Source organism: Podarcis erhardii (genome assembly GCF_964252035.2).
Source record: "Podarcis erhardii genome assembly, chromosome: 12".
NCBI lineage: Eukaryota > Metazoa > Chordata > Lepidosauria > Squamata > Lacertidae > Podarcis > Podarcis erhardii.
Window position 1 is genome coordinate 17941553 of NC_138513.1, and position 19354 is coordinate 17960906.

At 46.0% G+C, this 19354-nt stretch overlaps 1 protein-coding gene across 1 annotated transcript in view; it reads right to left on the bottom strand.

Moving 5' to 3' along the window:
* GPR158 (G protein-coupled receptor 158) overlaps nt 1-15775 on the bottom strand; it is a 124807-nt gene extending 109032 nt beyond the window's left edge. The window contains exon 1 of the mRNA XM_081834217.1: nt 14635-15775. Within this exon, the coding sequence (XP_081690343.1) occupies nt 14635-15521 (887 nt within the window). The 5' untranslated portion in view covers nt 15522-15775. The remainder of the gene's footprint in view (nt 1-14634) is intronic.
* Between the last annotated feature and the right edge of the window lie 3579 nt (nt 15776-19354).

The window sequence follows — 19354 nt, forward strand, 5'->3', positions numbered from 1 at the left end:
ATTTTTCAATGCTGACTCATGCTTTCATAACTCCCTGCTCAATACAGGGCTGCCCTTGAATACAACTCAGATACTTCTGGCATCTGAATTTTGGACCAATGTTTTCGGAGAAATATTTTTAAAAATGTTAAATGTCCCATCCAAGCCTCCCCGCAGGTTGCCCTTTTGAACTTGTGGGATGATCCAACAGCAATTTTACCAAACTAAGGAACTTTTGACATGGATGCTGGCTGCAACGAGAATTTCTTTGGCCCAGAAATGGAGGACACTACAGCGCTTAAACATAACATAACCCACAAATTACACATTTCTAAGGTCAGGAAGACCAGGGACATTTTCATGCAGTTAGGTAGAATTTCATTTGTGAACTACCCTGAGATGAAGGGGGAGGGGGGTTATTTGTGGGGGTTTTTTGTTTTATTAAATATTTTATGTCCTGGTTTTTGTTTTTGTTTTCCTGTTGTGAACCTGGGATCTTTGGGTGAAGGGTGATATACAAATTTAATAAATAAAAATATCAAGAATGATTTGAGGCTTCTCATGGTAAGAAACGTTTGGTAATATCTGCAGTTCAAGTTGCGACTGTGAAGGCACAGGACCAGGAGCCAAGAAATGATGGCAAATCTGAGGAACAGGTGTGGAGAATTTCAGCTGCTCCAGGTGACTCCTGGAAGTGGGCCACTAAACCCCCGGCTCAATGCTGGAAATCCATCAGTAGAGCATTGCTGGCAGGTGGCTGAAAACCTCCAGTAAGGAAGGGCCGGGCACCCCTCTAGGTCAGGGACAGCCAACATGGGGCTCTCCAACTGGGCTACAACTCTCACCATACCTGACCATTGGCCATTTTTGCTGAGGCTGATGGGAACTATAGTACAACATCAACTGGACGGCACCATGTTGGCTACCCCTGCTCTAGGTAATTGACTCCATTGTCGAATTAGTAATAGCATATTTCTCCTATTCTCCTGTATATGAAGCCGATTTAATCAATCCCTAGGCTTCTGAAGCAACAGAGTAAGGCTGTTTACACACTCCCATTTACTCTACATCTAGTGCTCTCCCCACCACTGGGTTGGGAAGCCGTGCGCACGTGACAACAACCCCAATCCACATCCACCCTGTTGTTTCTTGTGAAATACTGCATTCTGATGCACCAAACCAGTTTTGATCCCAATCAAGACCTGCTCATTGGCTGAATACATCCCTGCTTCCTGGTGTGGACATACAGCAGGCAGCTTAAGATACACAGAAAACCGTGCTGATCTGTACAACCATGTACAAACACAGTTTTGAAACGCAGCCAAAAGAAAAGAACAACCTCACTGCGTTTTAAGCCAGTAACACATACACGGCCCAAAAAGCCTGTTCACGTATTTGAAGATTACTTCCTTCAGTGTATTTAAAGGGAGTGGGAATTGAGGAGCTTAAATTAGAGAGGGAGGATCAGGAACAAGGTAGAGAGACAGTAGCATCAGAAACAAACAGAGGGGTACTACTTTAGTACATGAAGGAGGCTGGGTATTCAACAGAATATTGGATGTAAAACACAGTGGGCAGAAGTAGCCAAAGGAGGTGAAATAGGAAAATATTTAGTGGCGGATGCAGTTTGCTCAGGATGGGTAGTGGATTTATTTGAGCTTATATTGAGATTTTTACCTTGCACTGTTATTCTTTTTTTACTTTTGAGAGAAGAAATAATAATAATAATAATGCATCACAGCTTATCTTGAAACCTCCATGACCAAATAGAATTAAAAACCTAAAAATGAATTATCTATTAACCTACTAAGCAGGCGCCGTATTAACTGTGCTGTCCAGATGTTTGATCAGGACATAAGACGTTAAATGCACGATAAGTACAATTTGGCTTGTCAGCATCATTAGATCAGCCTGATATTCACTGAGACTGGCAGTGGCGCTTTTCAGAATTCGGTATTCAAAACGAACCAACAAAGGTAATTGAAGACCATCTGACATTCGTATAGCACATTTTGCCCACAGAAAGCTAGCTCCCCAATGTCTATCATCATCATTGTTTTCATTATTTACAATGCTAGCATGAAGTACTACAAACTTAGTAGTTTGAAAGCCCATCAACAGATATGTTGCAGCTATGCACACTGATCACAGAATCATAGAATTCTGAGTTGAAAGGGACCACAAGGGTCATGCAGTCCAACCCCCTGCAATTCACGTATCTTTTGCCCAATGTGGGGCTTGAACCCCTGGCCTTGAGATTAAGAGTCTGGGGCTCTACCAGCTGAGCTATCCCAGGCTGAGAATAAACTATAGCATGTTCAAGTGTCTAGAGCAATTCAAATTCATTAAATCAGAGCAATCCATACAAGAGGACAGAAAGACAAGCCTGTTACTACAAACCCCGTGTTGCAGGGCAGGTTGCATCATTTGGGAGAAAGGTGAGACAGAGGAGCCAGTGCTAAATGAAACACAGGGGGAAGGACCATAGCTCAGGGAAGGAGCAGCCCCCTTAGAGGCAGAAGGTCCCAAGTTCAATCCCTGGAATCTCCAGGTAGGGGTGGGAGAGACATCCGCCTAAAACCCTGGAAAGACACTGCCAGTCAGTGTAGGAAATATTGAGCAAAATATACCTATGGTCTGATGCAGCATAAGGCAGTTCCCTTTGTTCCTTCAGCGGTTGTTAAAACCTGGAGGTTAATTTTAAGTGGTGTGGGATTCAAAGACTCCCAAACTGTGGTCCATGGGCCACTAGTGGTCTGCAAGCTTCATTCATGTGGTCCGCAGCATGTGCACATTAAATGTTCGTTCTGATTTCTAATTATATTATATTGCTTTATTTCCTTTTTTGCTCCTTATATTGTATTTTATTGCATTGCAATCTAAAATCTGTAGCATGCAACTTGCAACGCTATGGAATACAATATAAGAAATAAAAGAAGCAATGAAAATACAATTAAAAATAGTTTAGCATGTAGCACAGCGCATCACAATTGCTACAACAGGCAGAACAATCATTAAGAGGTCCACCGAGACCCTCAGCAATTTTCAAGTCATCTGTGAGGGAAAATAAGTTTGGGAACCACTGACCTATCGTATTATTAGTTATTTTTTATATTACATTATTTATATATGACATACATCTCCTCCACATTTTATACTCACAACAACCCCATGAGGCATACCTTTCAACATTTCTCCGATGAAAATAGGGACGTCCTAAGGAAAAGAGGGACATTCTGGGATTAAATCAGAAACCGGGACAGCTTCTGTAAAGCCAGGACTGTTCTTGGAAAATAGCAACACTTGGAAGGTCTGCATGAGGTAGTTTAAGCTGAGAGTGAGCGATTGGCTCAAGGTAACCCAGTGAGCTTTGTGGCTGAAGTGGGGATTTGAACCCTGGCCTTCCAGGTCCTAGTCCAGCACTCTAACCCTACACCAGCCCAGGTACTATGCCACACTGATGGTTGGAGGGCATGAAACACTTGCAGAATGCAAAAATCTCTCAGTAGAAAATCATCTTTCTCCTTGCTGTAGATTCCATCTAGAACAGCTAGATTCAGCTAGAAGCACAACAGCAGTAATTGGCTGCTTGGCAATACAATAAGGTTGCTCAGCAGAGCTAGGAAGATTGTGTTACCTCCAATTACGGCTGTTGTGTATGGTCGCCATGCTTATCTTGTGCACATTTGAGCTTTGCACAGATATGTCATAAAGGCTAGAGTGCTTACATTTCATTTGGCCTCGCTATTCACACTGTCTCTCTCTTTATCCATGTGTCTGTATGTATGTATGTCAACCCACTGAGACAAACACTTCATGCATCCAGGTCTAAACCACGAAAGCTCCTGCCAGAATTAATCTATTTGTCCTTAAGAGGATTTCTTGCTGTGTTTGCTGCAAAAGACTCACACAGCTAACCCCTCTACAACCATGACAGGAGAGGAAGTCTATAAATGTCAGGAGTCGCTCTTTGATTGAAAAGGCACTCAAAGGGAAGTTCGGGCCCTCTTCTCACAGCACCCAGTGCTGCAAGTTTACCAACTAGGAAGAAATCTCACTGGAACCAATGAGACCTACTTTTGGGTATCTATGGTTAGAATTAGGCCACCTAAACTCAATGGAGCATGCCTCCAGGGGTGAAGTCAAACTGCTGTGATAGCAGCACCAAAGTGGCCTCCTTGGGGTGCAAACCTGGGCAGTGTGTATGGGGGTCCTGGGCTGCCCAGACAACAAAAAACCCCTCTCAGCCACACTGATGTGGTCGAAAGGAAAGCAATACATTTGGCACCAGCTCGGTTGTACGAGTTGCCGGAAAGAGGCATACATGGCACCATCCAACCATCTTAGGATCAGAGTTTTCCTTGTCCCTCACTTCCATACCATCCAACTACAGTGGTAACTCGGGTTACAGACGCTTCAGGTTACAGACTCCGCTAACCCAGAAATAGTACCTTGGGTTAAGAACTTTGCTTCAGGATGAGAACAGAAATTGCGCAGCAGCAGCACGGCGGCAACAGGAAGCCCCATTAGCTAAAGTGGTACCTCAGGTTAAGGACAGTTTCAGGTTAAGAATGGACCTCCAGAACGAATTAAGTTCTTAACCCAAGGTACCACCGTATTTCCAATGCAAAACCGGGACACATGTCTTCCAGGGTGTGCTCCTGGGCGAGACACATAGCCAGCCTTGCTCTTGCCAAGCCCCCCCCCCCCAAAGCACTTTCTCGGGGCGAGAGCACACAAGATCACAGCACCAAAAATGGCCACCGAGATATTGCACAAAGAAACAGGATGTCCTGTTTTTCACAGGGCATCTGGAAGGTATGCACTTCCTTCTACCACAGCATGAGAAGAAATTCTTTTAAGTGCCTGTTAAAAACATTTTTTGTTTAGGCAAGCCTACTGACATATGCAGAATGCTGGCATGTACTTTAATCTGGTTTTGGGTTTGTTTTTGCTTATTAGTTTTATTTATTTATTTATTTATGGGTGTTTTAAACAGTTGTTTTGGATGCCATAAGAAATCTGAAACATTTGTTTTATTGTATCGTAGAAACGAAGATCCTCTTAAGAGTATGGTGCAAGATGAAGGAAAACTATGATTTAATTCAGAGGTATAGCATACTGCAGCGCAGAAGAACATAAGCAGAAAAATTACATACCCACGCCATGTAAATTATGACACACGACTTTCTCTCTACCAATAAGAAGCAGGGATTTCTCCTGTCCCAAGTAAAGTGGTTGTGTGCTTCAGAAACAGCCCTGTATGTGCAAATCAGTGGATAAGTAAAGACGGGGGACTTGCTGGGCTGAGATGTGGACAACTAGGGTTCAAATCCCCATTCAGCCACTTTGTGACCTTGGACCAGCCATACACACTCTCTTACAGCCTAAGCTACCTCACAGGGTTGTTTTGTGGATAAAACAAGAGGGGAGAGAACCAAACACACCACCTCAAATTCATTGCAGGAAAGGTCGGATCTAAATAAAAATATTAAGCATTTGAGAAAGAAAGAAAGAAAAGACTTGGGAATGCATGTGTGAACGCATGCTCTAAGTCAACGCCAGTGCAGAAATCCGAACTCCAATCGGCAAATGTTTTCCCATGCAACACACTATGATCTGGTCCACGTCTGCATGAAGACTAGATCAAGTCACATTATGGATGGGATAGCTCAGTCGGTAGAGACTATTAATCTCGGGATTTTGGGTTTCAGCCCCATGTTAGGGCAAAATATCCATCCACTGCAGGGGGTGGGAATAGATGACACTTGTGGTCCCTTCCACCTCTACAGTTCTATGATTCTATGTAATGAACACACATCCCCTCCCTACAGTTCATCTTTCATAAATGCGGGCAGCTTTCTCTCCCAGAACTGAGCAGATGTACTACTACCATATTTTTTTTTCCTCCGGCGTGCATTTTGAAGAGGACAGCAGCCTTCACTAAAAATAAATTTAATCAGAAAACTGGGCACAGCAATGTGGGCATATGAATTAGATCCACCTGCAAGGGGAAATCCCTCTGGACCATTTGGAGCAGTTTGCAAGAGTCAGATCTGAAATCTATCTTGCCAATGAGATTATGGCAGTTTCTAATGCGCCTTCAGATATATGGCATAGATCACGGCATATCTGGGGAGTTCCCGGTAATTTAATCAAAAGAGCTCGTTAAATAGACTTTTCTCGCTTCAATTACTGCTTGGCTGAATTCTGCCAGCAGAGGAAACACAGCACAGGATGAAGCTTTCTATATGCAAAAACGTAATGTTTAGAAGGAAGGGAGGACAGAGAGAGAGTCTGATTCTCCCCACCTCCGCACCAAAAAATAAACCCCCTGAAACATTGCAGGAGCTGACCATTAGGTCCAGTCGTGCCCGACTCTGGGTTTGCAGCGCTCATCTTGCTTTATTGGCCGAGGGAGCCGGCATACAACTTCCGGGTCATGTGGCCAGCATGACTAAGACGCTTCTGGCGAACCAGAGCAGTGCATGGAAACGCCATTTACCTTCCCGCCGGAGCAGTACCTATTTATCTACTTGTACTCTGATGCGCTTTCGAACTGCTAGGTTGGCAGAAGCAGGGACCAAGCAACGGGAGCTCACCCCGTCACGGGGATTCAAACCGCCGACCTTCTGACTGGCAAGTCCTAGGCTCTGTGGTTTAACCCACAGCGCCACATGGCAGGACAGAATTCCAAACAAATATGTGCTCTTCCAGCCCTGTCTCAGCGATATCAATGCTGGATTGGTTGTGTCCGCAGAATGGAAGATGGCAGGATCCCCAAGGACGTGCTTGACAGGGAGCGGGCTTCAGGCACCAGGCCCATTGGCAGACCAACTCTGTGCTACAAAGATGTCTGCAAACGTTACATGAAGGCTAACAACATTCCACATTGCCATGTGGGAATCCCTTGCGGACAACTGCAGCGCATGCAGACAGGCAGTCAAGTCCATATCAGCAACCAGAGGAGGAATGACTGCTGGGAGGAGAGCGGAGAGGAGGGAAATGCCTTGGTGCCTCTGCAGCAGCACAACTGGATGCCTTCATCTGCCCCAGCTGCAATAAAACTTGTCTCTCCCACATCAGTCTCTACAGCCACAGCAGGCGCTGCAAACTGCCAACAGCTTGACTTCACCCGCAAAGGCACGCTCCTCCATGGCTTCCCAAGATAGACAGGTACCAGCATCAGCTCCTGTGAGCTCTAGCAACTAATGCACTCACTGCCTGAACATTACAAACAAAGGGAATTAAACATCCTTCCCCTATTCAGAGATGGTGCGCACACTTATTCTCACTTACCTGGGAATGTGCCCCACTGAACTTAAAGGAGTTGCTTCTGAACAGACATGCATAGGATTGCTGTATTAATTTGCAGAGATCAGAAGCGGGGGTGAGGAACAAATGTTCAAAACTGGTTTGAGGAACCGTTGGCTCTCCAGATGTTGCAGAACTACAACTCCCACCAGCCCCCAGCAAGCACAGGCAAAGGTATGGTGGGAGTTATAGTTCAGCAACAGTTGGAGGACCAAAGGTTCCCCACACCCAGTTTAAACAAGGCATTCTCAAAAAGCAATAAATCAATCAATCTAGGGATAAAGGAGAGACAGTGATTTACCAAGGGCTGGTTCTAGAAAATAGGAACATTTGAAGAATATGAAATAAATACAGCCTTTACAATCCATTTCCTAAATGGGAAGAATGCCTGTCCTTAAAAAAAAAAAAAATCTGTGAATCTGTGTAGCACATTTTGCTTTGAGTGTTGCAGCCCCAAGATAAGCTGGAAAGGATATCAAATGTTGAAGACTTGTCTGGTGAGAAAATGTACTGAAAGGTTATTTCTCTCATTCCAAGCAGTGAAATGGGAAGGAGCAGGCAAACCAGAACATTAATATGTCCCTAACAGATGGCTCACAAGAGGCATTTTGCTGGGGGAAGACTCAGTGCAGCATTTTAAGGAGAGAAAGATGAATATTTCATCCTTTTACTCTTAAGGGACTCAACAAGAGGAGTTTGGAATTTTTTAAAGCCCCATTATCACTCAATGACACAGAGAAAGGGAAATTTAAAAGCCTATTTTGAGAGGCATGTGTGGTGATTAATCGTAATGATATAATGACACAGGTATAATTTTTCCCACTTTTTTAACATTTCAGATTGTGAATGGATTTAAATGAAAATTATGTTTCAGTTGTATGATTTCCTAACACACATAATGGAAAAGGTGCTTAGAACAAAAATTTCATGATTTTGCTGTTTTGTGTTGCTTTGATCCATTCATTGTACCTTAGTTGCATGTTTCTTTTGTACTAGGAAGTGCTGTTTTTATTTGTTAATTCTTTGCTATTGTAGAAAGCCACCTTGAGCTCAGCTTGGTTGCTGGAAAAGCAGTTTAGAAATATTATATTGAATCAAATCAAGTACAGCCAAACATCATTCTCCGGGCAGTTCTGTCCCTCCAGTAACTAAAAAGGCAACCAGATAAGTGGTTCAACTCTCCAATAAAGCATGCAGGTATTGCCTCAACTAGAAATATGGGTGTGTATTCAACTAAGTCCTAATCAAAAATACCCTATTTTTTGCTCTATAAGACTCACTTTTTCCCTCCTAAAAAGTAAGGGGAAATGCATTCGCTTATGGAGCGAATGCAGGCTGCGCAGCTATCCCAGAAGCCAGAACAGCAAGAGGGATTGCTGCTTTCGCTGCGCAGCGATCCCTCTTGCTATTCTGGCTTCTGAGATTCAGAGTAATTTTTTTTTCTTGTTTTCCTCCTCCAAAAACTAGGTGCGTCTTGTGGTCTGATGCGTCTTATAGAGCGAGAAATACAGTAAGTTAACCCTGCCCATTAGCTACATTGGGTCTACTCTGAGAAGGACTGGCATGGAATACTGCCCATGAACTCCATAGGTGTGAGGAGATAATATTAGGCTGTGGATTGGCAAACTCCTAGTGCTTATTGGCCCTTTCTGTACGTGAGGCAGCAACTAAATAAAATTTATTTAGACAACGATTTATATTCCACTGTATCACAGAAAGCAGTTGAAAACAGAAAACAAAAAGCTATGCAGCAAAAGCATACCAAGTAAAAAACGAAGACGAGTAAACCAATGGTGGAGGCGTTTAAAAGTTGGCACAGAAAACGCCTACTGAACCTCTATTGGGAGAGAGTTCCACAGGACTGGGCTTATGATACTAAAGGCTCACGTAAACTCCATGTTTTTCCTTACACAAATGTTCATGCTTTTTTTTAAAAAAAACCCACACCTTGTTTAAAATTTCATAGAGCCACTGAAGTCAGATGAATTAGCTTCTGGGAAGCTGGGATCTGACAAGATTCTAGCCTTGCAAAGCCACCCGGTATATAAGCTAGGCGCCAAATCTTGAATCTAGCTTGCGGTCACCACAACAGAATGTCTATTCGCTAGGGGGTTGGACTAAATGACCCCTCACAGTGCCTTCCAACGCAACAATTCTGCAATTATTATCTCAGCTACATTGCTTGCCTATAGCTTGCTCTTACAATTTACTTGTCCCAGTGCAAGAAGGAGGAACACACGTAGTTGCAACTGGACCCACGCCAGTAGCAAGATGCACCTGCCCCCTGGCTAATTTTGAGCAGGATGTCATGGACCCTCCGATCCAGCCTCACCCTCAAGGAGCTGGGATCGAACAGTGCATGGTTGTTGCGTCCTTCTCATGCTGCCCTCCCTGAGCTCCTTTGCAAAGACTCTGATCAGATCCCAACCTTGCAAAGTGCTGCAAGGCTGGCTCTGGGAGGGCGGCATGAGCAACACTTCCCCCCGCCCCCCCCAAAAAGGGATCTAATAGTCCATTATAAGGCCCAGGTTCATAGAAAGAAGAAGAGTTTAGATTTGATATCCCGTTACCCAACGGAGTCTCAAAGCGGCTAATATTCTCCTTTCCCTTCCTCCCCCACAACAAAGACTCTGTGAGGTGAGTGGGGCTGAGAGACTTCAGAGAAGCGGGACTAGCCCAAGGTCACCCAGCAGCTGCATGTGGAGGAACGTAGACACGAACCCGGTTTCCCAGATTACGAATCTGCCGCTCTTAACCACTGCACCACACTGGCTCTCATAGAAAATGAAGTCTATAACATGGTATGAAAATATTCAGCACAGATGTGATGTGATAAGGCGAACCTAAGAAGGGCCTTGCTGAATCAGACCAATGGCTTACTTAGTCCAGCATCCTGTTTTCCACAACGGCAAACCGTATGCTTATGGAATATCTAAAAGTAGGGCATGAAGGCAACAACTTTCTCCTGATGTTCCCCAGCAACTGGCATTCAGCGGCATGGTGTCTCTGGTCCTGGAGGCAGCACATAGCTTCCATAGAGAGCCTTTTTCCTCCATGAATTTGTCTAATCCCTTTTTACAGCCATCTAAGTTGGTGGTTGTGAATGGAGGTGGAAAAGATCTACTGAATGCCAACTTTTCCATGAGGCAAAAACCGACTTAAACCTATGACTTGTTGGGATGTTCCGTTCCACCTTAAGGAACAGGCATGATTGTTGTGTGTCACATGCCTGTTTACACTCCAGCACAGCTTGCTGGGAACTTCCGTTTGTGCATAGCTTTTGCTTATGCTGTTTGCTTTGGACACGAAGGAGATCAGACATGTTTCCTTTTGTCCTGATGTACGCTGAATAAACTGCTTGTAAATATGCTCACACAGCCTCTCCTGCTACTTCTGTTGCACAGCGTTTACTCCGCTGAGTAGCGTGCCCGAGCTTCTGAAGCTCGGGTCGCAGATTCATGCTGCACCAAGAACTGGAGTTTGCCTGGCACACTGGCCGGTAGGCTGGAGCCAGCTGGGGTCCTGCCAATTGCCCCCGTTTCTGGATGTTTCGTTGGCTGCATGCCAACATGACTATCCCTCCAGTACACCTGAGTGGGATAAATGCAAGAAGGGAAACAGCTGCAGGACTTGACATCTTTCTGCAGGGCCTCCAAGACAGAGCTGTTCTGCCTGGCCTTTGGTTTGGACTCAGTCTGACCCTTATGTTTCCCTCCCCTTATGGTTGTGATCTATGGGCTATTATTAAAATGAGGCTGAATTTTAAATTGTACAGTGGTACCTCGCCTCGGGTTAAGTACTTAATTCATTCTGGAGGTCCGTTCTTAACCTGAAACTGTTCTTAACCTGAAGCACCACTTTAGCTAATGGGGCCTCCTGCTGCTGCCGCGCCACCGATTTCTGTTCTTATCCTGAAGCAAAGTTCTTAACCTGAAGCACTATTTCTGGGTTAGCAGAGTGTGTAACCTGAAGCGTATGTAACCCGAGGTACCACTGTATTTTAAACCTGTATTTTAAATTGTTTTTTCCCCCTATTATGTTTTTATTGTAATTTTACTGGTGTTAGCCGCCCTGAGCCTGGCTCTGGCCAGGGAGGGCGGGGTATAAATAAAAAATTATTTATTATTTATATTTACTGGCAGTAGGTACAGAAAGTGTGATGGTACTATTGGAGCTACCTCCAATAGTAGGTTTGTGGAAGATATATGTTAAATACGTGTGCAATGACCAGCATTAGTCTTTGTAGGTAGGAAAGTATAGTTTAACTGCTACCATGATGACCTCTACTGGACATTTTATGTGGTAAGTATCACCTGTAACAGAAACCTGGGCCCTTTTCTGTCCAGGGTTAGGCTGGATGGCATCTAATAATATCATTAAATTCTGCAACAGTGTCGCCCCATTGACCAGGAGCAATTTTCTTACAAGTTATTTTTAACTTTACATAATGAAACATGATGCTTCACAGCACAGAGAGAAGCTAACATGACCTGCAACAGTGCATGCTCCAAGCAGAGTATTCTTGTGTGAATAAAGGTTGCACTTATTGGAAGAGATTTTAAAGAGCTGCAGCCAGTTTCTTGGAAACCTATTCCTTTGTTACCATTGAGACTGACCCAGTTGACTTCTGATTGTCTGGAAAAACTCAAGCGAACACCCCTCCACTCACCTCTCTCTCTCTCTCTCTCTCTCTCTCTCTATCTCTCTCTCACACACACACACACACACACACACAATCAGCTTTACAGCTGGGCTTATTTCCTTTCTAATCCAACTGGGAAGCTCAGAGGTTGGTCAAGTACTCTGGCAATCCCAGATTCCCACCAGCCAATTGCATAACCAGACAGGAACCTCAGTGGAATAAGCCAAGGGAGTCCCTAGTTTACTTGGGGAGTCAACCGAAAGGGCATTTAGTAGCTAGAGGGAGATGTGGGTTAACCCAGATTAGAAGGAGACAGGCAAGGAGCAGCCTCAATGGACAAGGGGGAAAGGCTAGCACATCTAGCCATTGTTTGAAGTGTTGGAACTGTACCCCCCTAGAGAGTCCAATGGCCTGTCAGTGAAGTCAAAGATATAGTCACCAGTCTTATTTATTCATTTTCAAAAGGTCGCTTTACAAAAGGAATTCCACAACACTACTACCAAAGGCAGACAGAAAACCAAGGGTGGATTCCCAGGATGGCTATGATACCGTACAACCAAAGCTTGCCAGCAGCACTTAATAAAAAAATATAATTCTTAGGACATCCATCAGGAAGTGCTTGATTTTGTAATGTGCTTCTACATTTTTTTAAAAAAATGACAATTCAGTCTAACAATGCACAGCAATTTGAAAAGTCCACCTTCAGCCTTTTTTTTTTTTAAAAAAAAAAGGATTTGTTTCAATAGTTCTCAGAGTAAAAATGCAGGAAACTATCTTTGAATTGGCCTTGAGTTGCACTCAGTGTGTGTGTGTGTGTGTGTGTGTGTGTGTGTGTGTGTGTTAATGCTGCCAACAATAAATTATTTAAGCAAATCTTTCTCTGTTATGTTCTCTGGGCTTACAAGCTTCTTCTCAAATCAGAAGTGGCAGAAAGCAGGAATCAATTAGTATACTGCCTCTTCCCCCCCAAAAAATCAACCCAGACACCTGCTTTGGTAACCAAAGGAAACTGCACACATTTTCTCAAAGTAACCGTTACTTGGCTCAACCAGACACTGTGCAACTGATACACTCATCTAGCAGGATAGCCTGAAAAGCACTGGACCAACAAGCAGACAGAAATGTGGATGAAGGAACAAGGAATGGACCCGAAACAGATGAAGAATCAGGGTTGCCAGATCCCAGCTCAAGCACAAACAAAAGGATAACACTTGTAGTCCAAATTCTCCCATTCATATACCAAGAGCAGCAAGTTACTTCCCACAGCTGAACTGTCTCAGCAGTCTGAAGCTTTGGAATATGTTGAATAGCACATTTTCCTGCAAAAAAACTGAAGTTTCTTTAAGGGTGCTTAGGAACTACAGCTCCCTGAAGGGTGAACTACCTGTGAAGGATCCCCAGGATTCTTTGGGGAGGGGGAACGTGCTTCAAATGTATGATGTGCACACATTCCTCAAGCTGGAAAAAGTCTATCATTAGCACTGCTGTGTACATAAGGATAACTGTGCATGATCTGTAACTACTACAGTTGAATCCATCATTCGCCGCTCTGCCTCCGGTTCTATTGCTCTACTGCTATAATGTGGTAGGTACAAGAAACTATTTTTATTATGCACATAGACACTAATGCTGAAAGAGATCTGCAACTGTTAAGACACACACACCCAGATTAAGTAAGGAGACAATAACTGGGAACGGGGGTGGGGTGGGCTATATTGTCCAATGGGTTGAAGTATTTAATAGGGTCCAATCCTGCAGAAGTTAGCCCCAAAGGAGGCTGAAATTCCAAACACACTTAACAGATGCATCTGCCACTCAACACAGCAGGGCTGGCTTTCGAGTAAACCTGTGCAGGTTTGCACTGTCTGTCCCATTGAAACCAGTCGTGTAAACTAGTTCAGATTAATTTTAAAAACCCATTGCTTTTGATCATAGTTAGGCATAACTTACTTTAGCTGGAACAAAGTCACGGTGTTCTATTGATCCTAGCAACAGTACCAAACTACCAACTTTGCAGTCTCACTGGAGCTGGAAGTTTTCACAAGGGGCCTTTCCATCTCATCAGGAATGTGATTCCCTCTCTTCCCCGCCCCCCCACACACTTTAGCTCTCAAGTCAAATGGCTAAAGGAAACCTTTTCACAGAATTCTGCCTCCTTTTAGAGGAGGCATGCTAATCTCAACCCAGATGGTTTTGAAAAAGAAAAAACCCTTCTCATAAGGGTTTCCTTCTTGCAGCTGCTGCTTTATATTAAGGTATTGGTGCTATGAAATTGGAAATAAGGGTGCCTGAACACAGAGGGACTTACTTCTGAATAAATATACATAGGACTGGGCTGCAAACAGATGTTCCTATGGCCCTACTCATGCTACAAATATCTTTCTCTCTTTTAAATAAAAACAAAACCTCTCTAACTTTCCTATCAGGTTGGAGAACAGCATTCCAGTTTTATAGGATGCAAAACAAAACAAAAAGCTGCAATCTCATGCAAACTTGCATGGGAGAAAACCCCACTGAATAACTAATATTATTTGGGAAGTCTGTGCAAGGAGCTAGAGGGATTCCAGTGTTCTATGCAAGTATATTCTCGCTCCTCACTCACAAAGCTTTGGCTTCTTAAAAGCAAAGAATCCCTTGTTCACATTTTGCTACAAAAAAAGAAAAGAACCAAGAGACTCGTCAAACTTCAGATCTCCTACCTGAATTCAGGAAGGAGGTTGGGCTGAAGCCCATAAAAAGCTGCAGAGAGGGTGACCAGCCAGGGTGGCTTGTAATTCCCATTCTCACACTCCAGGTAGGGGGAGGACCACTTGATGTGGCTCCTCTCGGAGGCCACCGGGTGCCCATCCCTCCTCTTCAGGCTGCCCTCCAAAGCCTTGGCACCGGGAGGACTCAAGCCCTTGCGGTGCTGGTGGGGCCTCCCCTTGCGCTTCCAGGCGTGGAACCACTCGGTCTCGCTGGAGGCGTTGGCCAGGTGGTGAGCCCCGGAAGACAAGTCCTGCAGGAGGATGTGGCTGTCCTGCCGGGTGGCCTGGAGGAAGACCTGCGGGGCGGAGGCCCAGGGCTCCAGGTTGAAGGTGATGGCCGCCCGGGAGATGCTGGGGTCCCCTTCCAGCAGGCTCTTGATGAGGATCTGGTACCACTCCAGGTCCTCCTGCAAGTTCTGCTCGCGGCTCCGGTTGCTCTGCAGGATGGTGTTGAGGAAGTTGGTGGCGTGCAGGAGCGTGTCGAGGGCGCCGTGCAGCGACGGGGGCGAGGCGGCCAGGCGGGACTTCCCGGCCCAGGGGGGAGCCAGCTCGTACCTCCCGGAGCAGTTGGCGTGCCTCAGCTCCCGAGGGTCGCCCGTCTGGAGGAACGAGGCCACCTTGGCGGGCACCTCCGGGGCCAAGACGGGGCTCTTCTCCGGGGAACCGCTCCAGGGAGGAGGAGCCGCCGCCGCCGCCGCCGCGCTCTTGGGGTAAAGCGCCTGCTTCTCTCTGGCCGCTTTCCCTTTGCCAGGCGCCGCCTGCCCCGGGCTGCCCTCGGCGGCCGAGCCCAGGTGAGCCGAGAGCAGGAGCGCGAGCAGGAGACGCCCAGGCAGCCCCATGTCCTCCGAGCGCGGGGCGGGATGCTGGGCAGAACCCGAGTCACCTGTAGCGACGCCGCTCCTCGCCCGGGAATGGCGCAGGCTGCCCGCCTCTCGCCCAGGTTGCCTCCCTCCCGGCTCCGGGGAGATGCTATAGTTAGCCTGCTTACGTCTGCCTTCTTCCCCCGTCCGCCGCTGGCAGCGCTGGCAGGCAGAGCGGGATCCGGGCAGCGCTGCTGCCTACGAGGCGGCGTCCTCCTCCTCCTCCTCCAGGTGCGGCCGCCGCGGCGCCTCCATCGCGCGCTCGGTCCGCGCGGCTGCCATCCCCGCCCGAGGCGCCCGGCGAGCGGGAGGCGGGGCGAGGGAGAGACGCGCAGCAGGGAGGGGCCGGGAGATGCTTCCCCTCCGGCAGGCGCCCGCCGACTGGGGCGCTCGGCTTCCCCGGCTCCGCAGCAGCAGCAGCAGCCCCGCCCGCCTGCCTGCCTGCCTGCCTGAAGGAGGCGGCTGCGCTCTCCCGACTGCTGCGCCCACGGCCAGCCCCCTTTGGGATGCGGCCCTGCTCATAGGTGCGCTCAGGACGCCTTCGCAGCTCCGGGTGGCCGCGTCGCGCGTCAATCACCAGGTTGCCAGGCGGTGGGCAGGGCGCCGGCGGGGATGGGGGGGGGTGCAGAGCGCGGGCGCTCCCCGGGAGAGGCGGGCCCGCCGGGCGCCTGCAGAGGCCGCCTTTGCAGGGACCCTCCGCCGCCTCCTCGGGTCGGGCCCAGCGGCTAGGAGGGAGGCAGCCCCGATCGGGTGGGATGCATTGCTTATCCTTGCACTTGCTTAAAGGTGATAAGAGAGGCCTGGAGGGCAGGGCTGGGCTGGGTGTGAATGCCTGCCCCGAAGGGATATTAGGTTCGGTATCTTTATATATACTGTATATATATTTAATAGTATTAATGAATGGATTAATAACGGAACTAGGCGGAGATGATCGGAGATCAGGGAAATGGAGACACCTACTGGCTGAAGTTTTTAAAACTTCTCTCGGAAAGATATTAAAAGCTGAGCGGGAGGCGGGAAGACAGGAATAGCAGATGAGCAAATGTGTTCAGCGCCAGGGAAGAACCCTAGGTTTTCCTGGCTTTTCGTTGGGATGCATGGAAATGTGGGTGTGTTTGTGTGTAAGTACATGGGAGATTTCCACATCACAGTGGAAATATCCCTGGGCGAGCAGCAGATTCAGTGGGAATCCACTTCACAAAGCTTCACAAGGTTTGAAGCAAATTTGCAGGCTTTTTGTTAAACTCTGAAGCCCATAGCAATTCTATCTATCTATCTATCTATCTATCTATCTATCTATCTACATCTCTTCATAGAATAAATATTTGATGTCTCCTGTAATGATTGTGGTTATGCATTATAATAATTATTATGTGTTTTGGCCTTGATCCAAGGTGCAGTTATGCATACTTTTATGTCCCATTGTTGATAATTGAAATAAAACAACCAAACAGTGTTCAGTTATAGCCTTTGTTTGATAACGTGTGTGATGCTACGTAGATTATAGGAGGGCAGCAGTAGTACCAGTGATCTTGGTCTGGCTCATTGAGACCAATACACATTTTTCCATGGATGGCACTTAGAAAAAATGGAGTAGCATTTGTTTAATTGGCTGGTAAAAAGAACTGTGCTGATAGTGCAGTATAAGCCAAAGTGTCATATCGTGGCTAAGCGACAGTGAGTGTGAGTGAAATTCCTTGCCACTTCTACAATCACTGTCTCTGTCTTGAAGGCTGATCTGCTCTCCAATTTCACAATGCCTCTTGGCTGTGCAGATTCTTAATGGGCCTTCTGCTGCTATTGGCTTACTTGCTCTGACATCATAAAGTGACTTGCCAGTCATTACTAGAGACAACTAAAAGCGCTTCCAAACTCTCTCCATTTTCAGGTGGGATTCCATCACACACAAGTAAACTCAGGTTACAAATTTAGGTTAATGGGGGAGGATTTGCACAACCAACTCGCTTCCCTCAAAAGATCAGACTTTTTGTGATAAGGAAAGTGTCCAGAAAATGCACTGAAACCTTTGTGATAACACTTGCTTTGACTCACTGTTGTCTAACCTTCTCCACAATTAAATTGGAATGAATGCTTAGGAAACAGGTTTTCTGGAAGCAACCTTGAGTGCTCAGGCAAGCTTTCCAGATATTTCCCTGAACCAAGTCCCTCAGTAACCCACATGAAACTGAACCCAATTTACCATGTCACTACTCGGTGTGCTTTAGAAAAAGCAGCTTATTTCCATGCAAACATTGGACTGTTATTCGATATGTAGCCTGCAGAGAGCAAAAGTGGAAGGACACTGCCTTAATTGCTTACCATCTAAATTAGCATCTTTTACTTCTTCCTCCTTCCGTAATGGCTTCTAACTGATACATCATCAGTGTCAAAATAATTGTTAACTCTCTACTGGGGAATTGCAACAAATGATACTTCCATGAAGGGGGAAAACTCCCAGCAATGTTAACATTTTTGGTACTCTCTATTTGCAATGCTTTCCTGCAAAGCACAGGAACATTTCCAGTTATCCTCTCCACTGCTAGATCAGACTAAAGGCGAAAACACCTGGTGAAACAGGTGCCTCTGGGAAGTCCACAAGCAGGACATGAGCACAACACTGAAAATTCCATTTATTGTCCCTCCTATGAAATTCTCAAAATCAGAATTTTTTGTGAATTGGATGCTGGTGTCAACAAAAGTGAAAGTGAATGAGGTTGTTTGGATACTCAATAGGAGTAGCATAATGAACATATTCACCAATATTTATACTAGATGCTCCCCATTTGCACCTACCGTGGCAACGTGCTGTGGTGAGTCCCACAGTTTGCACTGTGGGATGGCGTCTTTCCTTTTGTCTGAGCTGGATTACCCCCCCCCCCCATCTTTCTGCTTCAAGGAATGATGAACATGTCTTACTCACAAAGCTATCCATCAACCACCAAGCCTCTTGGGCTTGCTGAACGTAAGGTTGGCAGTTCAAATCCACGTGATGTGGTGAACTCCCAGTGCTCTGTCCCAGCTTCTGCCAACCTAGCAGTTCAAAAGCACACCAGTGCAAGTAGATAAATGGGTACCACTGCAGTGGGAAGGTAAACAGCATTTCTGTGTTCTCTGGCTTCCGTCACGGTGTTCCGTTGCACCAGAAGCGGTTTAGTCATGCTGGTCACATGATCTGGAAAGCTGTCTGTGGACAAACGCCAGCTCCCTCAGCCTGAAAGCGAGATGAGTGCCACAACCCCATAGTCAAATTCAACTGGACTTCACCATCCAAAAGTCCTTTACCTTTACTTTTTTACCTTTACCATCGTCACAAAGGGAACATCCACCTAAAGCAAGAAACCAGACAAAAATAGACATGAAGCTAACTTTCTTCTACTGAGCTAGGTGACTCAAACAATTGGTCAACACTAATCTTTCACTGATTCTTTAACATTGGCTATCATCCCAAATGAGATGTCTTTCCTTCCCAACCTAAGATGACTCAAAGGACAACAGCGGCAGCTATGGGCTCCAGCACATTTCATTTTTATTAAGCAGTAAACAACGAAAGAACGTCCGGGGGGGGGGGGAGGATCAACTTAAGGGAATAATATTTCCCCTCTGTAATAGAACACATAGCAAATAAGGTTTTCAAAGACATGCATGCACCAAGGACAAAGAAGAAAGGATCAAGCTCTGCTATTATGTAGCTGCCATTCATCATCAGGACTTCTATGAAAGATAAATGCTTACCTTCACAAGACAGTCAATACATGCTAGTGGACCAGAAAATAGTAGATGCTAGACATTGCTTAATGCAGTAAAAGGTAGAA